The sequence below is a fragment of the Sander lucioperca genome, chromosome 18 (assembly GCF_008315115.2).
Source record: "Sander lucioperca isolate FBNREF2018 chromosome 18, SLUC_FBN_1.2, whole genome shotgun sequence".
Lineage (NCBI taxonomy): Eukaryota > Metazoa > Chordata > Actinopteri > Perciformes > Percidae > Sander > Sander lucioperca.
In genome coordinates, this window is record NC_050190.1 from 25,854,562 (window position 1) to 25,874,555 (window position 19,994).

Below are 19,994 nucleotides of genomic sequence, written 5' to 3' on the forward strand. Positions count from 1 at the left end.
TGCAATCAATCAAGTGTGTTACACCACGCAATGGTCTTAACGTTTTCCTGTCAGGTTCACGTTAATAGCCTCAGAGTATTAACTTGGAAAACAGATTGAAGAACTCTTACTTGGGTCAGTTGTCAGGTCAGGTGTTAAGGTGCTTTTAAAAGATGCACACAAACCGTTTCCTGTTATCCCAATGCCTGTGCAGCTACCTGTGGCGTGGGTTAATAATATGTTTCTTCCGGTTTTAAATCTAACCCACATGCTTTGGTTGAACTTCATATGACAGATATATTTATCCCCATCAGAAGACTTTTTTTTTTTGGTAGATGATGGTGGAAGTCAAGCATTTTCAGCTATAGAACTTACAGTTCAACGTAAAAGTTATTTGGGTGTAAAATCTCAAGCAAACATTCTCAGTCGATGCAGTCACCCCTTCATTCATTGTCAGTGGAGCTGCTAACAGCCTGATAGTCCCACAGATTACAGCCAGGGTTCATGATCAAATCAGATGCTAGTGATATCCCCTTTAAAATGTTGATGGCAGATTCTGAATGTAATGGTTCAGTAAGTCACTAATTTGCTTGGTTTCGTTGTTAGCACCAGTTCTAGACCTTAGTCTGGCCTCAAAAGTATTTTAAGTCAAAATGCAATAATTAAGGAACTTCTATTCTGTTCCCCGTCTCATTTGGCACAGTTAACCCCAAAGTATCATCACTCTTAAGCAAACAGAAGTGAGTGATAAAGCTTAGGAGAACTTTGACCGCAGATCTCCAACTCACAGCTCTAATCATAACCAAAAGTATAAAATCTTATCACTGAGTACGGAGCAATGGGCCAGCTGTGAAGCACTCTGTGTGCCAGGCCTTGCGTCCCTCTTTTAAGTACATTTTTAAAAAGAGAGGATATTGACTGGAACTAGATTTGCCTGTAGGCTTCATTTTAGTTTCTGTAGTGATGTTATGTGTTGGCTGAGCTTCGTCAGCTGTTAAGATCACATAACTCTGATACGATCTCCAGAAATGTTAGCCTGCTCAGCCGTGCATGTTTGTTTGTCATGTGAGCCGGGTAAAGCAGATCTGTGTGTGACTCGGATGGAGAAGGAGGAAAAAAGTCACCAGTTGGTATGTTTTGAATTTGCGGTGTGTCAGTGTAGATAAACTTGAACATTTTTCTCATTTTGACATTCTTGTTATCAGAAAACTGAATAAAATAACCTTTTATGTATCTTTTACTGCGTACGTGAGAAAAACATGAAGTTACATTTGTGGATTATGCTTTATTGCGCATTAAATTAATGCTGCCTGTTCTTCCTGTTAATTGACTTATGACTCATGCATATTGTCCTATATTAAATGCATTTCTTTTCTCCATGTAACTGCAGATGCTGCCACAGAACTGCAGGTGTCCAATTCCAAGTTGGCTGACATAGAGACTGCATTTAACACTCAGAAATCTGAGGTGAGATTCCTTGTGCACGTATTCAGAGTCGAGGAGTAAAACTATATGCTTTTCTCACTGTATACTTTTTGACTTGTGATCTTAAGTAGTTCCTGTGTGGCTCGATGGCTCTGGCAATGTCAGTGTTGGAAAGTGTGTATTCACCCTAAAAATGCTTGCACTTAAAACAAGGAAGGGCTGCATAATGCTTATCATTTCATATGAAATACTGTTGTTCAGTGAGCAAAGAGATCACTGGAAAGACATTTTCTTATAGTCATCAAATATTGTTAAAAGACCAAAACCATGAGCCACACTGTTGTACTGGGGACTTGCTCCTTCATTGCCATGAACCCAGACACTGTACACAGACACCGTCCTGTTGCTCCAAATACTCACTAGAGCACTAATTGTGTACTAATCCGCAGCTAAAAATAGTCCCAAACAAATGTACTATATACCCCTTTTTGAGTAACATTTGCTGAAAGCAACAGTGGCGAGCTGTTTTGGGAAATTACTTGAAATGAAATATATGTCACTTGTTTTTAAAGATTTAGGGTTTTCAGTAGGAACAAATGTGCTTGGCCACAGGCCGGGTACGGAAGTCAGAAAGTATGAAGAGACGGACCAACCCGTTGTTTTTGATCTTTTCATAGAATTTGTTAATAAGAGCAAAATATAGGACAACACCAGCTTTATTCTATAGGATGGGTGTAGATCACTGTGTTAATAAGCATCCATCCAGCTGAATCATCTCTCTAAGCTCTGACCACCTTCCTGTATATCAGATAAGAACAATGTTAATTTCCTGCATATTTATTCTGTTATTGACCTCCTCCCTGCTCCGTCTTTGTTGCAGTATGACAGATTAAGAAAGCTCTATGCAGAGCTCGAGGAGAAGCTGGAAGCATCAGAGATCCAGATTAAAGGACAGTCTGCGGAGTACAGAAGCCTTCTGCAACAGAAAGATGTATGTACATTTGTATTTATAATGAAAGCCTTTAGATGATAAGTCTGTTAAAAATATATCCTTTAAGAGAGAAAAGGTCAAAACGATGTCTTACCCATTACCACCCATATTTACCTAAACAACATGTCTAGTTATTTAGGACGCATGATACATTGTAACTTTAAATTGTGTTATTGAATGAGCGCATGCAACTACACACAGTCCTGTATAACTCTAGCCCTGAAGATGGCAGAAAGCAAGTTTTAACCATTTAGTATTGAAGTTTGCTCTACTAATATGTATCTCAGGTCATTACATGTGGAAGTTTTAAGCTGCCAATATTAAATTCATTCAGTCAATTGAAAAAGAGGAAAAATGTTTTTTGATTTAGTTTTGTCATGCATACACATATGGTCAATTGAGTTTGTATTTGATTAAATGATTTAATTTCTAATAATAAAATAATCCAATTTCCAAAACCGTCTTCGAAGGTGGTTTCGATCCACATGTTAAACCTACCTGACTGGAAAAGATGTTAAAGCTGCAGTAGGTGGAAAGCAAAAGAAATGCCAGAATTTCAAGTAGAGTGAGACCTCTTCCTGCTGCTCTCCCCCTTATGTCTGTCAGCCAATAGGAACTCTCTCTCTCTCTCTCTGTGTGTAATGACCTGTGATTGGCCAAAGTCTCCCGTCACAGGCTAGATTTTCTAAAGCTAGATATAGATTACATAATGTTGAAAGGTTATTATGGATTTTTTGTCCAACAACGCCAAAATATACTGTATACTATCAGTAAGAAAACCCACAGAAATCTCTGTGCTCGTTTTCTCACACGACAAAACCTAAGTCTTGTCCAGACAGAATGTGGATGTGAAGCTCATGTTAGTGCTTGGTATAAGACGGTCCTAACGTTGGTTTGCATCCTCCCAGGTGGAGATCAGTCACCTGAAAGCTCGGCAGACAGGACTCCAGGAAGAAGTCCAGACGCTGCAGCAGTCGGCTCAGGCCGCCTCTGCTGGCCCCGCCATGCTGCCTGTCACCACTTCTTCCTCAACCACTACCTCCTCCTCTGCTTCCTCTTACCTGTCGCGGCCCTCAGGGGCCCATCAGGGCTTCCACGGCGACGAAATGGACCTCAGCGACGTCATCTGGTCGCAGCAGGAGATCAACAGGCTGTCGACAGAAGTCGTGCGTCTGGAGGCAGAGGTGGCACACTGGAGGCGAATGTCTCAGGTAACGAGCAGGACAGATGGGTCTGGTACAGGGAGTTTCACCTGGGTCATTCAGTTAAAGGAATAGTTTGACAATTTGGAAGATACACTTTTTCACTTTCTAACCAGTGTTTCCCCTACCACTGAAAGTGACAAAATGATATAATTATGCTATATATTCCACACACAAACAAAAAACGGATGCGCATGATAAAGCCGCTTCACACATACAGGCGACGCCTAACAACTTTTTGCGGAGAGTCACCACCCCCCCTGGAAAAAATCCTAGGGGAAACACTGCAAGAGTTAGATGAGAAGACTTGTACCACTCTTGTATGTGTATGTGTTTTCAGATGGTAAGCCTAGCTCAATAATTTACACATTATATCTTGTTTTTGAAAACCTGGATCTATAATAATCACGCTAATAAGCTTTAGAGGTGAAGAGATACGCTGGCTGTTTCCAGTCGTTATGCTTCATATTTACCATACATTATCTATTCTATTATCTACTATTCCTGACCAAGTATTCAGGTATTCCTAAACTATTGTCTTTGCGATAGCTAGGTCACCTTAATGCCCTGAAAGCATGTTACTTATTATCAGAGACTTTCAACTAAATGCTTTTGGTCTTACAGTTTTTGTTACCAAATGCGTCATGGTTGCTACATAGATTCAAGGTTTTTATTTGCCATTTGTGCATACACCAAACAGTCCAAGCACATGGGAATTCTTGTGCAGGCTCTTTGAGTCAAGTTAAAAGAAAAGCACACCGACTAAAATAGAAAAAGATTATACAAGGTAAATAAAATAAGAGAAAAACACTTAGATACTATCCAAAAGAGTGCAAACAAATATCAACATAGAACAATGTGCCAGATACTAAAAGGTTTAGACAATCACAAGAATCCCCATTTTACATTTATTTTAGTTCATCTTAATTGTTTTGATTTGTTAAACGTCTTTGTGGCACACCGAGCAAGTTAAAAATGCATGCTAAGAAACACCAATGAATAGCTGTACATTAAACTTGATTCTGTTTGTGTTTCGAATGAGATCCAGTTCATTTTTATTTTATTACAGGCATCAACAGCGGCAGGAGCTGGTAACGGCGACCAGGGAGAGATTCTCAAACTTCAAAGAACTATTAAGGTGAATTTTTCTTTGTTGCCAAAATAAATAATATTTTATGGAAGAATCTACATCTTAAGGCTGCTGTATGTTTTTTTTTTTTTTTTATATTAGCAGTGGTTTATATGACAATGTGTTAGGAGTGCATGATATATCGACTCAATATCGTTATCGCGATATCATATTGCGCAATATTATATCGAAAGTGTCGCGATAAGTATGCAATATTTAGTTTATTTTGTGGAGCGCCGTGTCCCGTCCGTTGGCTGTGTGGCTTAGTTGTGTTTGATTTAGAGCTTGAAACGCTATAACGATCATGTTTCATTGGCCAGTTACCGTGCCACTTGCACGTTAGTGCACGTCAGCGCACGGGGCCGCTACGTGACAAACCCTATGGAGCGTACCACGGGTGTGCATATTTCAACAGAGTGACAGTGTGAGTGAAGAAATAGATAGAGACAACAAAACGGAACGAATCAGAGAAGGGAAAGAAAAGTTGTGTCCTGTTCTCTTTATTTATTTTATACTGTACCAGTACAGCTGTAACCAGTACAACATGTCCTGTTCTGTAGACATGGTTATTATTTATATATTTTATACTGTCCAACCAGTACAACATGTCCTGTTCTGCAGACATGGTCCTTATTTATTTATTCATATTGGACCAGTCCAATATGACCGTCAGTTGAAATCAACCTTGTGTTGTAAGAAAACTTGAAGTTATGAATTTATTTTGATGCATTTTCCCATAACTTTTGTAATTTTACATATGTTTAAAAATAAATCGGAATTAATATCGATCGTAATATTCATAATCGGTATCGCAATATCACATTTTGTCAATGTCGTGCAACCCTACAATGTGTATGTAAAAGGGGTTGCTCATATTACCCTACTGAAGTTCCTCATCGCTCTGTGGAGCTTCAGACCAGTCAGTGTTGTGTTTACGGTTTGTTTTTGCTGTCCCCATGTTTGAAAGTTTCAGTTAATGCAGGTTGAAATCATTGAAGATAACAACTTCCACAGACTGCATTGACACTGGGACTCTAACCTTGATGTTATTGCTGCTTTGGAACAGGAGCTGCGAGAGGAGATGAGCCGTGAGGTGGATGAACACCAGCATGAACTGGCAGCTCTGCAGGACGCCCAGCGACAGAAGATGGCCGACATCACGCGCCGACATAGAGAGGACTTAGCAGAGTACGAGGAGAGGATAGAAGAGCTGGAGGAACAGATTCAGAGTGGTTAGCCTAACTTTTGTGTTTGTTATTGTAACTTGTGGAAGAGATATGAACTCAGAGATTTTACTGAGGAAATCATGGCTTTAAAACCCCAAAATGTTGAGGTGTTTTATTCCTGTGAAGTGTTTCTACTCAGGCACAACACACAGAATGAACCCCGTCCTCCAAATCCTTCTCTCCAGGTGGCAGTCAGTCCTCTTCCCCATCAGATGCCTCCAAGCTGTCCGAACTCCAGAAAACCATAAGCTCCCTGCAGGAAGCAGCAGATCAGCGGGAGAAGCAGCTGGCCGAGCTGTCTGCCAGTCTGGAGGAGGCACAGTCGAAAAAGGCGTCCCTGCAGCTGGAGAAAGATGAGGCCCAGGAAGAAAACACGGGGCTGCTGCAGAACTACACGCGTCTGCAGGCCTCCGTCACCGAGCTTCAGACACGAGTACAGGAGCAGGAGGGGAAGTCTCTGCAAAAAGCCCAGCTAGACCACGAGATCCAAATGTTGAGAAACAATCTTGCAGGTTGACTGTTATTTAACTTATTTTGGTTCATGCCAAATACAGCCACTGAATACAGCTTAATTAAAGCTATTCCATGCTGTCAGAAACTCACTTTGCTGAAGCTGATTGTGTTTCCTTACTTTAATGCAATACTCTTTTTGTGTTTTATTTTATTTTTTTATTTTATTGTAGTAACCTCAAATCAATATTGCATAGAGGCAGACTATTGTCATGGATATAAGCCATAGGAGGTTTTCCCCTTATGATTAACCTGCATATTGATTTCAATTTCTACTTTCCAGCTGCAGAAAAAGAAATAGAGGGACTGAAAAGCCTGGCTGAGGTAAGTGTAAATATAAATTATTAATCCTGTTGAATATTTATGATGTATTTAGTGGTAGGTTTTCCTGATTTAATCCCCTCGTTTAATGACTTCTCTAACTCTGTTGGTATAATTAGGCAGAACCAAAGGAAGAAGTTGAGCATGCAGACATCTTAGAACTGAACACCATTATTGCGACGTTGAGAGAAGAAAAGGAAAGTCTAGAACAAGAAAAGGTTTGTTTATGTGATGCAATCTGATTTTTTTTTTCCCCCACAGGCTGCTCAAAATATCTATATTAGCTTTATTGATACAATTATTGTATGAGTCTGTATGCACTTTTCAGAGTAAATGAGTCCCTTGTGACATATAGAGTAGCACATTTGGAGTCACTGGTTCCTGATATAATGGTTATAAGAAGTATAATAAGTCTTAATAGCTGAGGTCTATTGGATTATATATATTAAAAAAAAAAAAAAATCCTGAAGTGTAACGCTTTGTGTTTGTGTCTTTTCACAGCTTAATCTGCAAGATAGACTAGAAATGGCAGAGAACCAAATAGTTAGCAATAATGAAGCAGAGTCTGGTGACTCGGAGTCCCTGGAGGATCTGAAGGCAGAGCTGGAGAGAAAGGAAAAGGCTCTGAGAAACACTGAGGAGGAACGGGACACTCTGATGTCTGAGCTGGAGGAACTAGACCGGCAAAACCAGGAAGCAACACAGGTCTGACTGACCATGGTGGCCCTCGATTATTTACTAATAATCATAGTTTTTTTTCTATAGCATTTATAAAACTCTGTAATTACAAAGTGCTTTACAATCAGCAGACTTAAGGCAATACAATGATTCAAGTGATAACAGTGAACAGTTCAGATGAGTTAGTTACAAAGGACAAAATAAAATACACAAAACACATATATATACACACACATTTGCATAGTACATATATACATGCACATTACTGTTATAATGTTATTTTTCTTAAGGCCTGGACACACACAGAGCCGATAATCGGCCATTGGACAGTCTGGCGAGGTCGGTGACTTGAGTCTGTTCGGTGTGTTCCGTGCCGTCGTCCGTCCGAGGGACCGTCGACCTTCGTTTTGGGCGATTTGACATTTATAATCAGAGGGGCGGGCACTACCGGCAGTCGGACTCAAATGACCAATCTGATTGGTAGAGTGCTAACCCGGAAACGGGAAACGGGGAGCGGAATGAGCGTGACTAGAGTCTCTCAAAATCTGACGAAAATCTTTTAAACTGACCTTTGTCGATCTGAAATGAAGACAGATTCAGCAACTGCATGGCCTATTTCTCGCTTAAAATGTTTTCAGAAACACGTTTCGGTGAACTATTTTAGTACAATATGAGATCGTATTCTGAACAAGCCGCCATGACGTCACGACCCACGTGACGCGTTCGTCCAGTCAGCTGCCGGTTTTCATTTTTAGGCCACAATACAGATTAGCGCCGCCTGCTGTTATGGAGACGTATTACTTCTCGTCGATTTGGTGTGTTCCGAGGCACTTTTTTGTCTAACTCGGGCTACAAACATTCTGTGTACATAAGACTACAAATGTTTTTTTTCAAACCACTGACATCTCTCACATTGTGGTAATATTAAACTGTGAAATGATACATACCTAACTTACTGATTACTTATTTAGCCTACTGACTGTAAAGGCGCAATGCTGAGCAAAAATTATCAAAACTATGGGCGGCCTCTAGCTCACCCAGTTAGAGCGTTCGCTCCATGTTGGCTGAGTCCTGCAGCGGCCTGGGTTTGAATCCGACCTGCGGCCCTTTGCTGCGTGTCTTCCCCCATCTCTCTCCCCCTTTCATGTCTATCCACTGTCACTATAATAAAGGGAAAAGCCCCAAAAAATAATCTTTACAAAAAAAAAAATTATCAAAACTAAACCAAACAAAATCAAGCCAAAACATGAAGAAGTATAACGTTTAAAAATGGAAAAATTGTAAAAACCCTTCACAACAAAACACAATGAGGAAAATTTTGACAATTTACTGATTTTACTTTTGTTTCTACTTTCTCTGTCTCTAGCACATGATCTCGGTGAAGGAGCAGCTCTCTGGACAGCTGAAGGAGGCCGAGGCAGAACTGACGGAACTGACTGCAGAGCTGAACACAACCAAAGACCAGAAGAGGGCCCTGGAGCAAGAGCTGGACACCCAAAAAGAGAAAACCAGCCAGAGCGCTTTCACCCTCAACGACCTGCACATGGGTAAACAGGAGTTGGAACGGACAGTGAAGGAGCTGAAAGACAAACTGGGACGTGCACAGGAGCAGAGCAGGGGAGCACAACGAGAACTCGCAGAGCTGAGGAAGACTGTTCAGGAGCGAGAGGAGCAATCTTCTGTTGCCAAAGCAGAACTGGATCAGTCAGGGGAGAGAGGAATGGAGGCACAGGGAACTAAAGAGAAGCTAGCAGGGAAGGAGAGGGAGTTGTCAGACCTCAGGAGAGAATTGGATGAGATGAGGATCTCTCAGGAGAAGGCGATGTCTGAGGACTATGAGTTGAAGATGGAGATAAGGAGGTTGAAGGCGGAGAGGGAGCAGGCTCTGGGGAGAGCAGAGGAAGTAACCAAGCAGATGAAGGAGAGCCAGGCAGCTCTGAACAGGACAGTGCGGGAGAAGGACACTCGTATTGAAGCTCTAAAGCTGGAGAAAAGTCAGCTAGAGGAGGAATTGGGTCAGACTGAAAGGACGCTAACAGAGCAGGCAAGACAGTACCAGCAGACCATCGAGGAGTTGACTCGAGCCCGCTCCATGGATGCCTCTGCTTTACAGATGGAGCACGAGCGAGCCATCAAACTCAACCAGGAGAAAGACATGGAGATAGCTCAGCTGAAGAGAGACATGGAGCAAGTGGCGTCCGACCACAGAGACACCAACGAGATGCTTTCGATCACAGTTTCGGGGCAGAAGCAACTGACGGATTTGCTGCAGGAGAAGGATGTCTTCATGGACACTTTGAAACAAAACGCTTCAGATTTGCAGCAGGAGATGGAGAACCGTATTTTAGTCTTGACAAAGGAAGCGGACGCTTTCAAACTGTTCCTGGAGGAGAAGGATAGACAGTTGGGGGGTATGAAGGAGGAGAACAGTCATTTGAAAGAAGAGATCGACCGACTCAGGGATCAACAGAGCAGGCCTCAACCTCTGACTGAGCCCCGGACCTTAGACATCATCACAGAGCTAGAGACGGAGATCACACAGCTCAAGTCCTCCAGGAATGGTCTGGAAGAGGAGGTCCAGTCTCTGAGAAGAACCACGGAGGAGCTCCAGGCCTCTCTCCTTCTGTCGCAGCAGTCCCTACAGGCTCAGCAGACCGAGCTGGAGCAGGCTCACGTTCGCCATCAGCAGGTTACGCTTAACTACGACAGACTCATCCATGCCAGAGATGAAGAGATATCCTGCCTGCAGCACACGGTAGATCAGCTTAGTGAGAGTGGCGTTCGTGCTGACTTCCCCCTGGTGCAGGGAGAGGTCATCCTGCAGGAGGAGAAGACCCAGACTCTGAATCAGGACAACGGCAACGAGAAACACGACCTGTCTAAGGGCGAAATAGAAAAGCTGGTGCGAGGCATCAAGGAGAAAGAGACTGAGATCAGCCAGCTGAACGAGAAGAACCTCTCGCTGACCAGACAGCTGGATCAGCTGGCGGTGTCTCGCGACGAAGTGGGCAAACTGTCCCAGATGGTCCTGCAGAAGGATCTGGAGATCCAGGCGCTCCACGCCAGAGTGTCCATGGTCGGAGGGGGTGGACACAGCCAGGACATCATGTTCCTACAGCAGCAGCTGCAGGCGTACGCCGTGGAGAGAGAGCAAGTGCTCGCCGTGCTCAACGAGAAGACCAGAGAGAACAGCCAGCTTCGCTCGGACTATCACCGTCTCATGGATATCATGGCGGGGAAGGAGGCGGCGCTGTCGAAGCTTCAGCAGGAGAACCAACGCCTCTCCAACATTAGCGATCCCTCGGGAAGCCAAGAGATGTTCAAGGAGACCATCCAGAACCTGTCCCGCATCATCAGGGAGAAGGACATCGAGATCGACGCTTTGACCCAGAAGTGCCAAACCCTGGTGACCGTCCTGCAGTCCTCAGCGGGGGATTCCAGCGCCGGCTCCGGAGGCGTCAGCAGCAACCAGTTTGAGGAGCTGCTGCAGGAGAGGGACACACTGAAGCAGCAGGTGAAGAAGATGGAGGAGTGGAAGCAGCAGGTGATTACCACGGTCAAGAACATGCAGCACGAGTCGGCTCAGCTGCAGGAGGAGCTGATCAAACTGCAGGGTCAGGTCTCGGCCGACAGCGACTGCAGCTCCAAGCTGTCGGTGGACTACGCTGGACTGATCCAGAGCTACGAGCTGAAGGAAAGGAGGCTGGGAAGTCTGAGTCAGGAACTGGCTCAGGTCCAGCAGACCATCACCCAGCTCAGCACCACCAAGGACGTCCTGCTGGGTAAACTGGACAGCGTAGCCGTTGTGTGTGGACAGACTCCTGAAGTCGCTGCTGCTCAGTCTAGTGGCCCTTCTCTCACGGCCGACGCTCCAAGCCGCCAGGCGCCTCCAACAGCAAACAATGAAAAACCGCAAGAAGAAATTCTACGATTGCGAATTCAGTTGGCTGAGAGGGAGAACATAATTAGGACTCTTCAGGAGAACAACCAGCGGCTCTCCAACTCGGCGTCTGCCACAGAGAGCGAGCACAGAAGTCAGGCCGAGGAGGTTCGGCTGGTCAAAGAGCGGCTGGAAGCCATGCAGAGGTCTGTGAGGGAGAAAGACCTGCTCATCAAAACCAAAGGCGACCAGCTGGGTCACGTCAGCGAGGCACTACGCAACCGCGAGAACGACAACGAGGTGCTGAAGCAGGCCGTGACCAATCTGAAAGAGCGGGCTCTTATTCTAGAAATGGACGTGAGGAAGCTGAAGGAAGAGAACGAGCTGGTAGCTACACGCTCTCGAGAGAAAGAGTCCGAGTTCAGAGCGCTGCAGGAAACCAACATGCAGGTTTCCCTCCTGCTGAGAGAAAAGGAGTTTGAACTGAGTGCAGTGAGCGAGAAGTCTGCAACTGTGGAGAGGATGCTAAAGGACAAAGAGCAGGTCAGTTGGCAACTAAGACTTCAGAATGATTGTTTGTTTCTCTTTAATTTTATTGTATTGTTACAACTGTAATAGAAACATATTTTGATACTTTCAGTAGAGAGAGGATTTTTTTTCTAATAGAATAGATTTTTTTCATAGTGAATCTGTCTTGTATAGCTTAATACAAGATGCATTGAGCTTGTTTTTCTTTTTTTGTCAGTTTGATTAATACTCTTCTGATGAACACATGTATCCAGCAAAGTTGATTTAGACTTTTATCCTCTATTCTTCAGACAGTTACATTTGTGATATTCTCTGTTGATGATGTAATGCAGGGTAAGTCTGGTGAGCTGAATCAACTCCTGAATGAACTGAAGTCCATGCAGGAGAAGGCTGTGGCGTTCCAGCAGGAGAGAGATCAGGTGATGATGGCACTCAAGCAAAAACAAATGGAGACCACTGCAATACAAACTGAGGTAGGAGGACAGATGATTCTCACTCACTAGCCTTTCATTTGAATTGTGGAGATATGAATCTGTGTTTGCTCACAGCTGGGTTTTCTATGGTATTCTGTCATCTTTTCTTGTTTGGCTAAAATGTTGTACAAATTGCAAGTGTTAAAGTAGTAAAGTTGTCAATCCATGTTACATTTATTTCAAGTAAATCGAAACACCCGTTACTCTGCATTTGAAGGAAGCATTAGATGTGAAGTTAATCTTTTTTACAAATTGTACATAAGTGTAAGAATCTAAATATTTTAAAGTATTTTTCCATCATCACATAATTTTATCGTACCATATCACTTAAGACATGCAGGTTCAATGTAGACTTTAGACCAATGGGCTTCACATTTCAAAACAGATTTCCTGCATAGTTCTAGGGAAAATATGGATGATTAGATAGATATAACAGATATTCCAAACTGTAAAACCACTGTTGGTTCCTTTACTAGAGTGTTGCCTCCTTCGTCATGTTGTCCAGTCACATAAACATGCTGTCATGAATCAAGTTGTCTATTGATCAAAACTTTAAAATCCATACAATAGGTTTAAGTACTGTATGTAGAAACAGTTACAGTTTAGGAATTAAAGTTACTGTGGTATTCTCATGCTCTACAAATGTGAGGATGTTTCGGTTTCCTTCACAGCTTCAGCATGTGAGGGACAAAGAACAGCGTCTCAACTTGGAGCTGGAAAGGTTGCGCAATCACCTCTTGGAGATTGAGGACTCGTACACGAGGGAAGCCCTCGGTGCAGAGGACAGGGAGACGGAACTACGCAGGAGGGTGGCACTGCTGGACGAGAAACTAGCCACGTCCTCGAGTGCTGTGGAGAATGCCAGGTTAGCATAAAATAAAACAAATGTAAAGCGTGCGTGCATTTATTAAATATGGGGTCGAAACACAGCATTAGGTACAAATAAAATCATCAGGGATTTCACTGCATATTTTTACCAGGGTTTAGGTATTGTACAGCATTAGCATGCCACATTACATCAAGAATAAGTATCATGTTGGCTCTGTGGCAAAGAAATAAGAGATGCAAATGCCCTACAACTGATAACCATACAAGATGCATTTAAGTTGTAAGATACACTTGTCTTACCCTAAGTAACCACACTGAGTTTATTATAGTCCTGAGACCTGGTAGGATCACAAATTTACCCCAACACAAAATGATTGTGTGACCACTAGTGGTTGGAAAGTCCAGTGATATCAATCATTTTCTCTTTGCTTTGGTTTTCTTTGCCTTGAGCTAAACCTTGGCTGAAACCATTAGTTGGCATCAGTGATTTAGTACTACATTGGTTTAGTTTAGGGCTGGGCAATATGGCTATATGTATATATAATCAAAACAATATAAATATGTTCATTGTATATATTATTTTTTCTGTATCGTTTCTATCACAATGTCTAAAAACCAGCGACCAAACTACATTATGGCAATATTTGTGTCATTTGGACAATGCTTAACGTTCTGATCCTTGCACATTATGTTCATTTTGCACTTAAGTTCTTAAAACAATACTCAGTACTTTTTTATATATATTTAATTAACTCCTCAGTATACAAAAAAATAGGCTTTACCATGTGGTTATTTCATATAGATTATAAAATGCCAAAAGAATATATATTGAATTACCAGAAAACATGCTATATTGTGATTAGGGCTGGGCGATATGGAGAAAATCAAATATCACGGTATTTTTGACCAAATACCTCGATATCGATACCGCAACAATATTGTAGTGTTGACTATTGGTGCTTTCACAAAATATTTACACAATGAGATTTGTGATAAATAATCATCAGTAATGTGGATATAATGACTAAGTGGGTAAAGGCAAATAATAGAACAGCTAGAACAGTCTGGTAAGTTCAGAAAATGACATCACTTTACTGTAATGCAGCCTTTAAAACCAGGAAAAGACAACTTATGCTTAACTTAAAAAGGAACTTATGCCATAATACGATATTACGATATCCAAAATCTAAGACGATATCTAGTCTCATATCACGATATTGATATAATATTGATATATTGCCCAGCTCTAATTGTGATATATATTGTTAACAAGATATGAAATTACCTATATCGGGATAGAAGATATTGGCCATATTGCCCAGCCCTAGTTTTGTTCGTACCTGTCAACTAGGTTTTACTTTGTTGTGGTGGCAGGAGCCTGCTCCTCTGGTGCCCCACTCTGTTGTGGGGTTACTGAAGGAGCTATCTTAAGTCCCCTATCATTTTCCATTTATGTGGTCCCTCTAGGGCATATCACAAAATGTAATTCCAAAGTTAGACAGATGTGTCCTGAATTATGTTGTGTCTCTGATATTGAGTACTGGATTTCCCAAAGAAATATGAGATCCTTGATTAACCTGATCAAATTAAGGTTATATAAATAGTAAAGTAATTTTTTTCTGCTTATTGGCCCTCTGCCTCCAGCCAACAGGCCAGCATGCAGGTGGAGTCTCTGCAGGAGCAGCTGAGTGGAGTGGTGAAGCAGAGGGACGAAGCCCTCATCCATCTCAGAACCTCCCAGGAGCAGGTCAACCAGTATGCAGTGTCACTCTCCAACCTGCAGATGGTGCTAGAGCAGTTTCAACAAGGCAAGTCAGCCGCTTCAACATGAAGACTCTGGTCGTCTAAGGCCGGCTACACACTGGCTGCGTGGCGTGAGCATGTCAGCTGCGTGGCGTGTTTTTATTTCGGCTCCCATGTTAACAGGTTAGAGCTTGCACACTGCCTGCATGACACGCACGTCTCAGGCGCGGCTCAAGAACGCATGCATGCTAGAAATAGAACAGACGCCTATTTTTCACACTACACGCAAGTGTGTCGGAAGCGTTTCCAGGCAAAATGGAATACGAAAAGATGTTTATATGTCATTTTGACACGAATACATATTAATAAATGACATGTTGATGTTTGAAAGTCTCTAGGTTTTGACATAAATGTAGATATATATGTAATTAAAAAACAAAAATCGATTTTCAAATATTGCACCTGTCAATACAGAACGAAATATTCTGTAGCCTATTTTGCCGTCAATACTGCCGACGTTGTCTTTGCTGTAATCAAATCAGTATATATTTATGTTTAACATTAAGTATACTACTGCTTGAGTGCAGGCTAGCAGCAGCAGCAGCGCTGCGTTAGACACGTTTCTGGTGTGCAAAGACAGAAAACGCCACGCAACAGAAACGCCATGCTCACGCCACGCAGCCAGTGTCTAGTATTTTGGCCAGCGGTTTTTTTTATATATATATTTTTTTTATTATTATTATTAATTTTTAACGGAGAACCTGGTTGTAGAGATGATGAGGAGTTTGTGCCTGCAATCTGGCAATGAAATTCCATATAACCTGTAGTAATTGTCTCTTCCCCCATCAGAAGAGAAAGCCATGTACTCGGCAGAGCTTGATAGGCACAAGAAGGAGAAGGACGAGTGGAAAAGAAAAGCTCAGAGGCTGGAAGATCAAGCATCTGCCCTTCAGGTAAAGCAGCAATCAATAACTGATCATTGAAGTCATTCCCTTTATTTATATTTGACATGTGCCGCCAATAGCAAGGCCACAAAGTGAACACGTGTGACATATTTCTTGATGACAGCTGAAGTCACAGTTATATGAAAGCCATAATAGAGCTCAACAGTGACCGCCCACTTTTTTAACGGCTCTGGTTCCAGAAGTGTTTTTCCCCATTCAGTTGTTTCATTGATGTTTCAAAAAGTGCTTATATATAAAGAGTTTTAAGCTTGGAACCAAGATGAATCGTGAATGTAAAATATTTGATTCTGCGTAAAAAAAAAAAAAAAAAACATTTTGAAAAAGGCAAAGGTACAAGACTGTGTTAGGGCTTTGACTCCGAACTTCGATATTCGAATATAATTTGAATATTAAAAAAAATATTGATATTCGAACGAATATTAGGCAGCCCTTAATATTCGAATTTCGAACCTGTTATGGGCATTATTTTTTTGTAAATGTGTTTGCTTGTAAACCTTGTTTTCAATTCAGATTCCGAGGCTTTTTCACGCATTTCAAAATGTAACTACACGTCGCGACGACGCACGTCGCTCGGCCGTGGCTTGGTAGCGCATTTCCCCCGACTCATTCCCTGGTTCTCCTTCTCCGTAAACAACGTAAAATCAAGGAGAGGGTTAACTTCTCCTGCTACAGATGTCCCACCGTGGTCAGAAAGAACAGGGGAGACACTTTGTTTCTCTCACTAAGACTATAGAGTCGCTACTCGCTCTGAAGCTACCGGTAATCACCGTCACTCTCTCACAACACACACTCCACACACACACACACACACACACACACCCACACACACACATGCGCGGCTCGACGCACACACCAGCGCAAAAGTATGAACATCAGACCACTTACGTAGGCTACGGTGAAATATCCGACCTTCCTGTTGAAAGCATACTGTTTGTGTTTTAATCCAGGGTCTGACTTTTAATTTTAAAAAGACACCAGTGGTGACAGTGTGTTTTTCTTCTAACAACATCATTGCACGCCTACTGACTGATACACTGCCCTCTGGTGGACAGAACATATACGAAGTTTGATACCAATATAAGCCTTACTGAAGGCATTTAATGGTCAAAATATTATTAATAAATATTCGAATATATTCGAATATTAATATTCATAAACAAACGAACTTCGAATATGATTTTTGGGCAAAAGTCAAAGCCCTAGACTGTGTAGAGAAACTATCATAGACTTGAATGGTAGAAGCTCGATCTCACCGTTCGCGGTAAATGTTTCCATGTAACAGCAAGTTGGACCAATCAGAGACGTCCCTGTTGTGCTTAGGATTGTGGGTACTGTAGTTTTTCTCCATGAGATCGCGAATAAAACATGTTTTTCTTAATACAAGTTTGATTTCATACAGACTCAAAGCTTTTACAGGAACAGAAACTTCCGTTACACAACCTCGTAGCTCGGGGTCAGTCTCCCTCGGATGGGTTAGACATTATACCTAATAATCTAAATCCTTATGGAGAAAATCAATGGGATTTTTACTTCCGGAACTACACTGTTGAGCTCTATCACTGACGGTGTTATGCTCTCTGTCAGATTAACCTCGATGAAGCCAACGCTGCTCTGGAGTCAGCGTCGCGCCTCACCGATCAGCTCGATCTAAACGAGGAACAAATTGAAGAGCTGAAAAAACAAGGTGTGAGCTGTTTTTTTACCTGCCATATCCTACACTTCTGCTGAGGGAGGGATGGAAATATCTGACAAAACTCCTTATAAACTTCTGCCTTCTATTTTTACAGCAAAATAAAAGTATCTTCACAAGGTTGCAATAAAATAAATGTCTTTTAAAGATGTTTTCTGTCTGTGGTTTAAAGACCACTGTACCGCTTTATCTGAAATGTTTTGCATCTGCCATCCTGCGCTGCCTTTCTTTCTTCTGTCTTTAAACATTGACTTCTTTTTTTCTTTCTCCCAGGCTCATGTTTTCATTTTAGTGTGCACGTTTCCTTATTATAGTCCGAATGCATGTGAAACTCTAGTCGCCTCCTGGGTTATGTTCTCCTGTATTATTTTTTTTGTGTCACACTCAGCAGATTTCACTCTTATCACTCTCAGGCTTGGCCATTACATCACCGCAAATTCTTAGACTGTTTCTTTTTTCACCCCTCTCTGGCTGTCCAGACATTGCATTTGTTCAGACCCGATATGAAGCCATATATTTGCTTAACAAATCAGTCACCTATGGAAAATTTACATCGGATCTATTAATAGTTGGGTAGCCGTGAGAATGTTCTGATCCACAGTCTCACTAATGAGAGGATGACGTTGCTATGTGCAACATAGCCCCGGTTTGTGCCTCTCATGCATTGACACTAAATCCAAGCTACGGCAAAGAATCCAATGTTTTGATGAATAAATACCCGATGACGTTGCAACTCAGAAGGTCACTTAACAAATCTTACAGCTATATTCTCTTACAGCAGTATTTCCTGATTCTTTTAACCATCTGGAGGGGAAAAAAAAGTTCTGTCCGCTGCACAATATAAAAGATTTTAGCGTATTAGTATCATCAATTATGTTTTTATATATTGATGTAACTTTCTAATATTTATATTTTCATACAAAATAAAGAGTTCATGTTTTGCTTGTGTTGTACAAAAGGAGCGAGGCCAGTTCCAAGTACTTGGCTAGGCAATATAGTCGCAACATGAAACGGTTAAAAGATCTTCTTTATCATGTCTATTATATAACCATCCAGATGGTGAGAGCATTCTTTGATGCTTCTGAAATACCTTCAGAACAGCAGGGAGTTGCTGAACGACTTTCTGAGTTAATCAGAGGTTGTCGGGTATTTATTTTTCGTGAGATCGGCCGCTTGGCGCTGTGACTTTAACGTCACGACGTTAAGGGCACAGACTGGGGCTATGAGCAACAGGGACATTATTTCATTATTTCAGAAGATTAACTGTGTGTGTGTGTGTGTGTGTGTGTGTGTGTGTGTGTTACAGTGGAAGTGAGACAGGAGATGTTGGAGGAGGCGCAGAGGAAACTGATGAACCTTCTAAACAGCACAGAGGGGAAGATAGACAAGTGAGTTCAGTCCTATCTGGGTTAAATCTTAAGTTGTTTTTTTTTAGTCATCTAAATAAGATTATGAACACATATGGTTTTCATTATTACTCTCCCATAGTTTCAAGGGATTGTAGAAAGTCACTGCAGTATAAAAATGTGATAAGTTTTTTTTTTTTTTTTTTTTTTTTAAGATTATTTTGGCCATTTTTAGGCCTTTATTTTCACAGGACAGATGAAGACATGAAAGGGGAGAGAGGGGGGGAATGACATGCAGCACAGGGCCGCAGGTCGGAGTCGAACCAGTGGCCCCTGCGTCGAGGAGTAAACCTCTACATATGTGCGCCTGCTCTACCAACTGAGCTAACCCGGCCACATAAGTCTTATCTTTTAAGGCGTTATGACATTGGGATGATCACGCCTGTAACTGCAGCAAAGAAAGTCATGTATCTCCAAGTTTGGAGATATTACATTTTTTAAATGAAATGAAGGGTTAAGTGTTTCTTTAGCTACATAAACCATTAACATTTTTTGCAAAAAATGCAATGTCACAAAACTGAAAATAGGGTTGTTTTAGCTCATGAAAAGTTGGAGATGGATGATTTTCACAGGACAGCCACAATTTTGGGAAAACGATGTATTCTCACACTTTGTACAGTGCTTGAATTGCTATAAATAGAGCTTGTGTTTCTCAGTCTCCCTGGAGAAACACATGTAAACAAATACTGAAATGAACACATGTATATATAAAGCATGCAGCTGTATGAAAATGGGATTGAGTTCTTGAATTACATCATGCCTTATTATTCATCTTGTTCTGTTTCCAGAGTCCTGATGCGTAACCTGTTCTTGGGATACTTCCACACACCTAAAACCAAGCGTGCCGATGTGCTGAGGCTCATGGGAAGTGTTCTGGGACTGAGCAGAGAAGATGTTGATAAGGTGAGAGATTCCTTGACTCATATTCAAAGTATTTACTTAAGCAATCACATATTCACATAATCATGGTTTTAGGCAGCAATTGGTATTAATAAAAAAATGTATTACAGTATAATGGCA

General features: G+C 41.8%; 1 protein-coding gene across 1 annotated transcript in view; it reads left to right on the plus strand.

Moving 5' to 3' along the window:
* Positions 1 to 19,994, plus strand: part of trip11 (thyroid hormone receptor interactor 11) — a 28,925-nt gene that overhangs the window by 2,734 nt on the left and 6,197 nt on the right. The window contains exons 3-19 of the mRNA XM_031309829.2: positions 1,370 to 1,446; positions 2,285 to 2,395; positions 3,304 to 3,606; positions 4,667 to 4,735; positions 5,793 to 5,958; positions 6,138 to 6,464; positions 6,746 to 6,786; positions 6,903 to 7,001; positions 7,285 to 7,488; positions 8,828 to 11,884; positions 12,202 to 12,342; positions 13,014 to 13,207; positions 14,815 to 14,978; positions 15,763 to 15,866; positions 17,463 to 17,562; positions 18,875 to 18,956; positions 19,763 to 19,877. Of these exons, the coding sequence (XP_031165689.1) occupies positions 1,370 to 1,446; positions 2,285 to 2,395; positions 3,304 to 3,606; positions 4,667 to 4,735; positions 5,793 to 5,958; positions 6,138 to 6,464; positions 6,746 to 6,786; positions 6,903 to 7,001; positions 7,285 to 7,488; positions 8,828 to 11,884; positions 12,202 to 12,342; positions 13,014 to 13,207; positions 14,815 to 14,978; positions 15,763 to 15,866; positions 17,463 to 17,562; positions 18,875 to 18,956; positions 19,763 to 19,877 (5,354 nt within the window). The remainder of the gene's footprint in view (positions 1 to 1,369; positions 1,447 to 2,284; positions 2,396 to 3,303; positions 3,607 to 4,666; positions 4,736 to 5,792; positions 5,959 to 6,137; positions 6,465 to 6,745; positions 6,787 to 6,902; positions 7,002 to 7,284; positions 7,489 to 8,827; positions 11,885 to 12,201; positions 12,343 to 13,013; positions 13,208 to 14,814; positions 14,979 to 15,762; positions 15,867 to 17,462; positions 17,563 to 18,874; positions 18,957 to 19,762; positions 19,878 to 19,994) is intronic.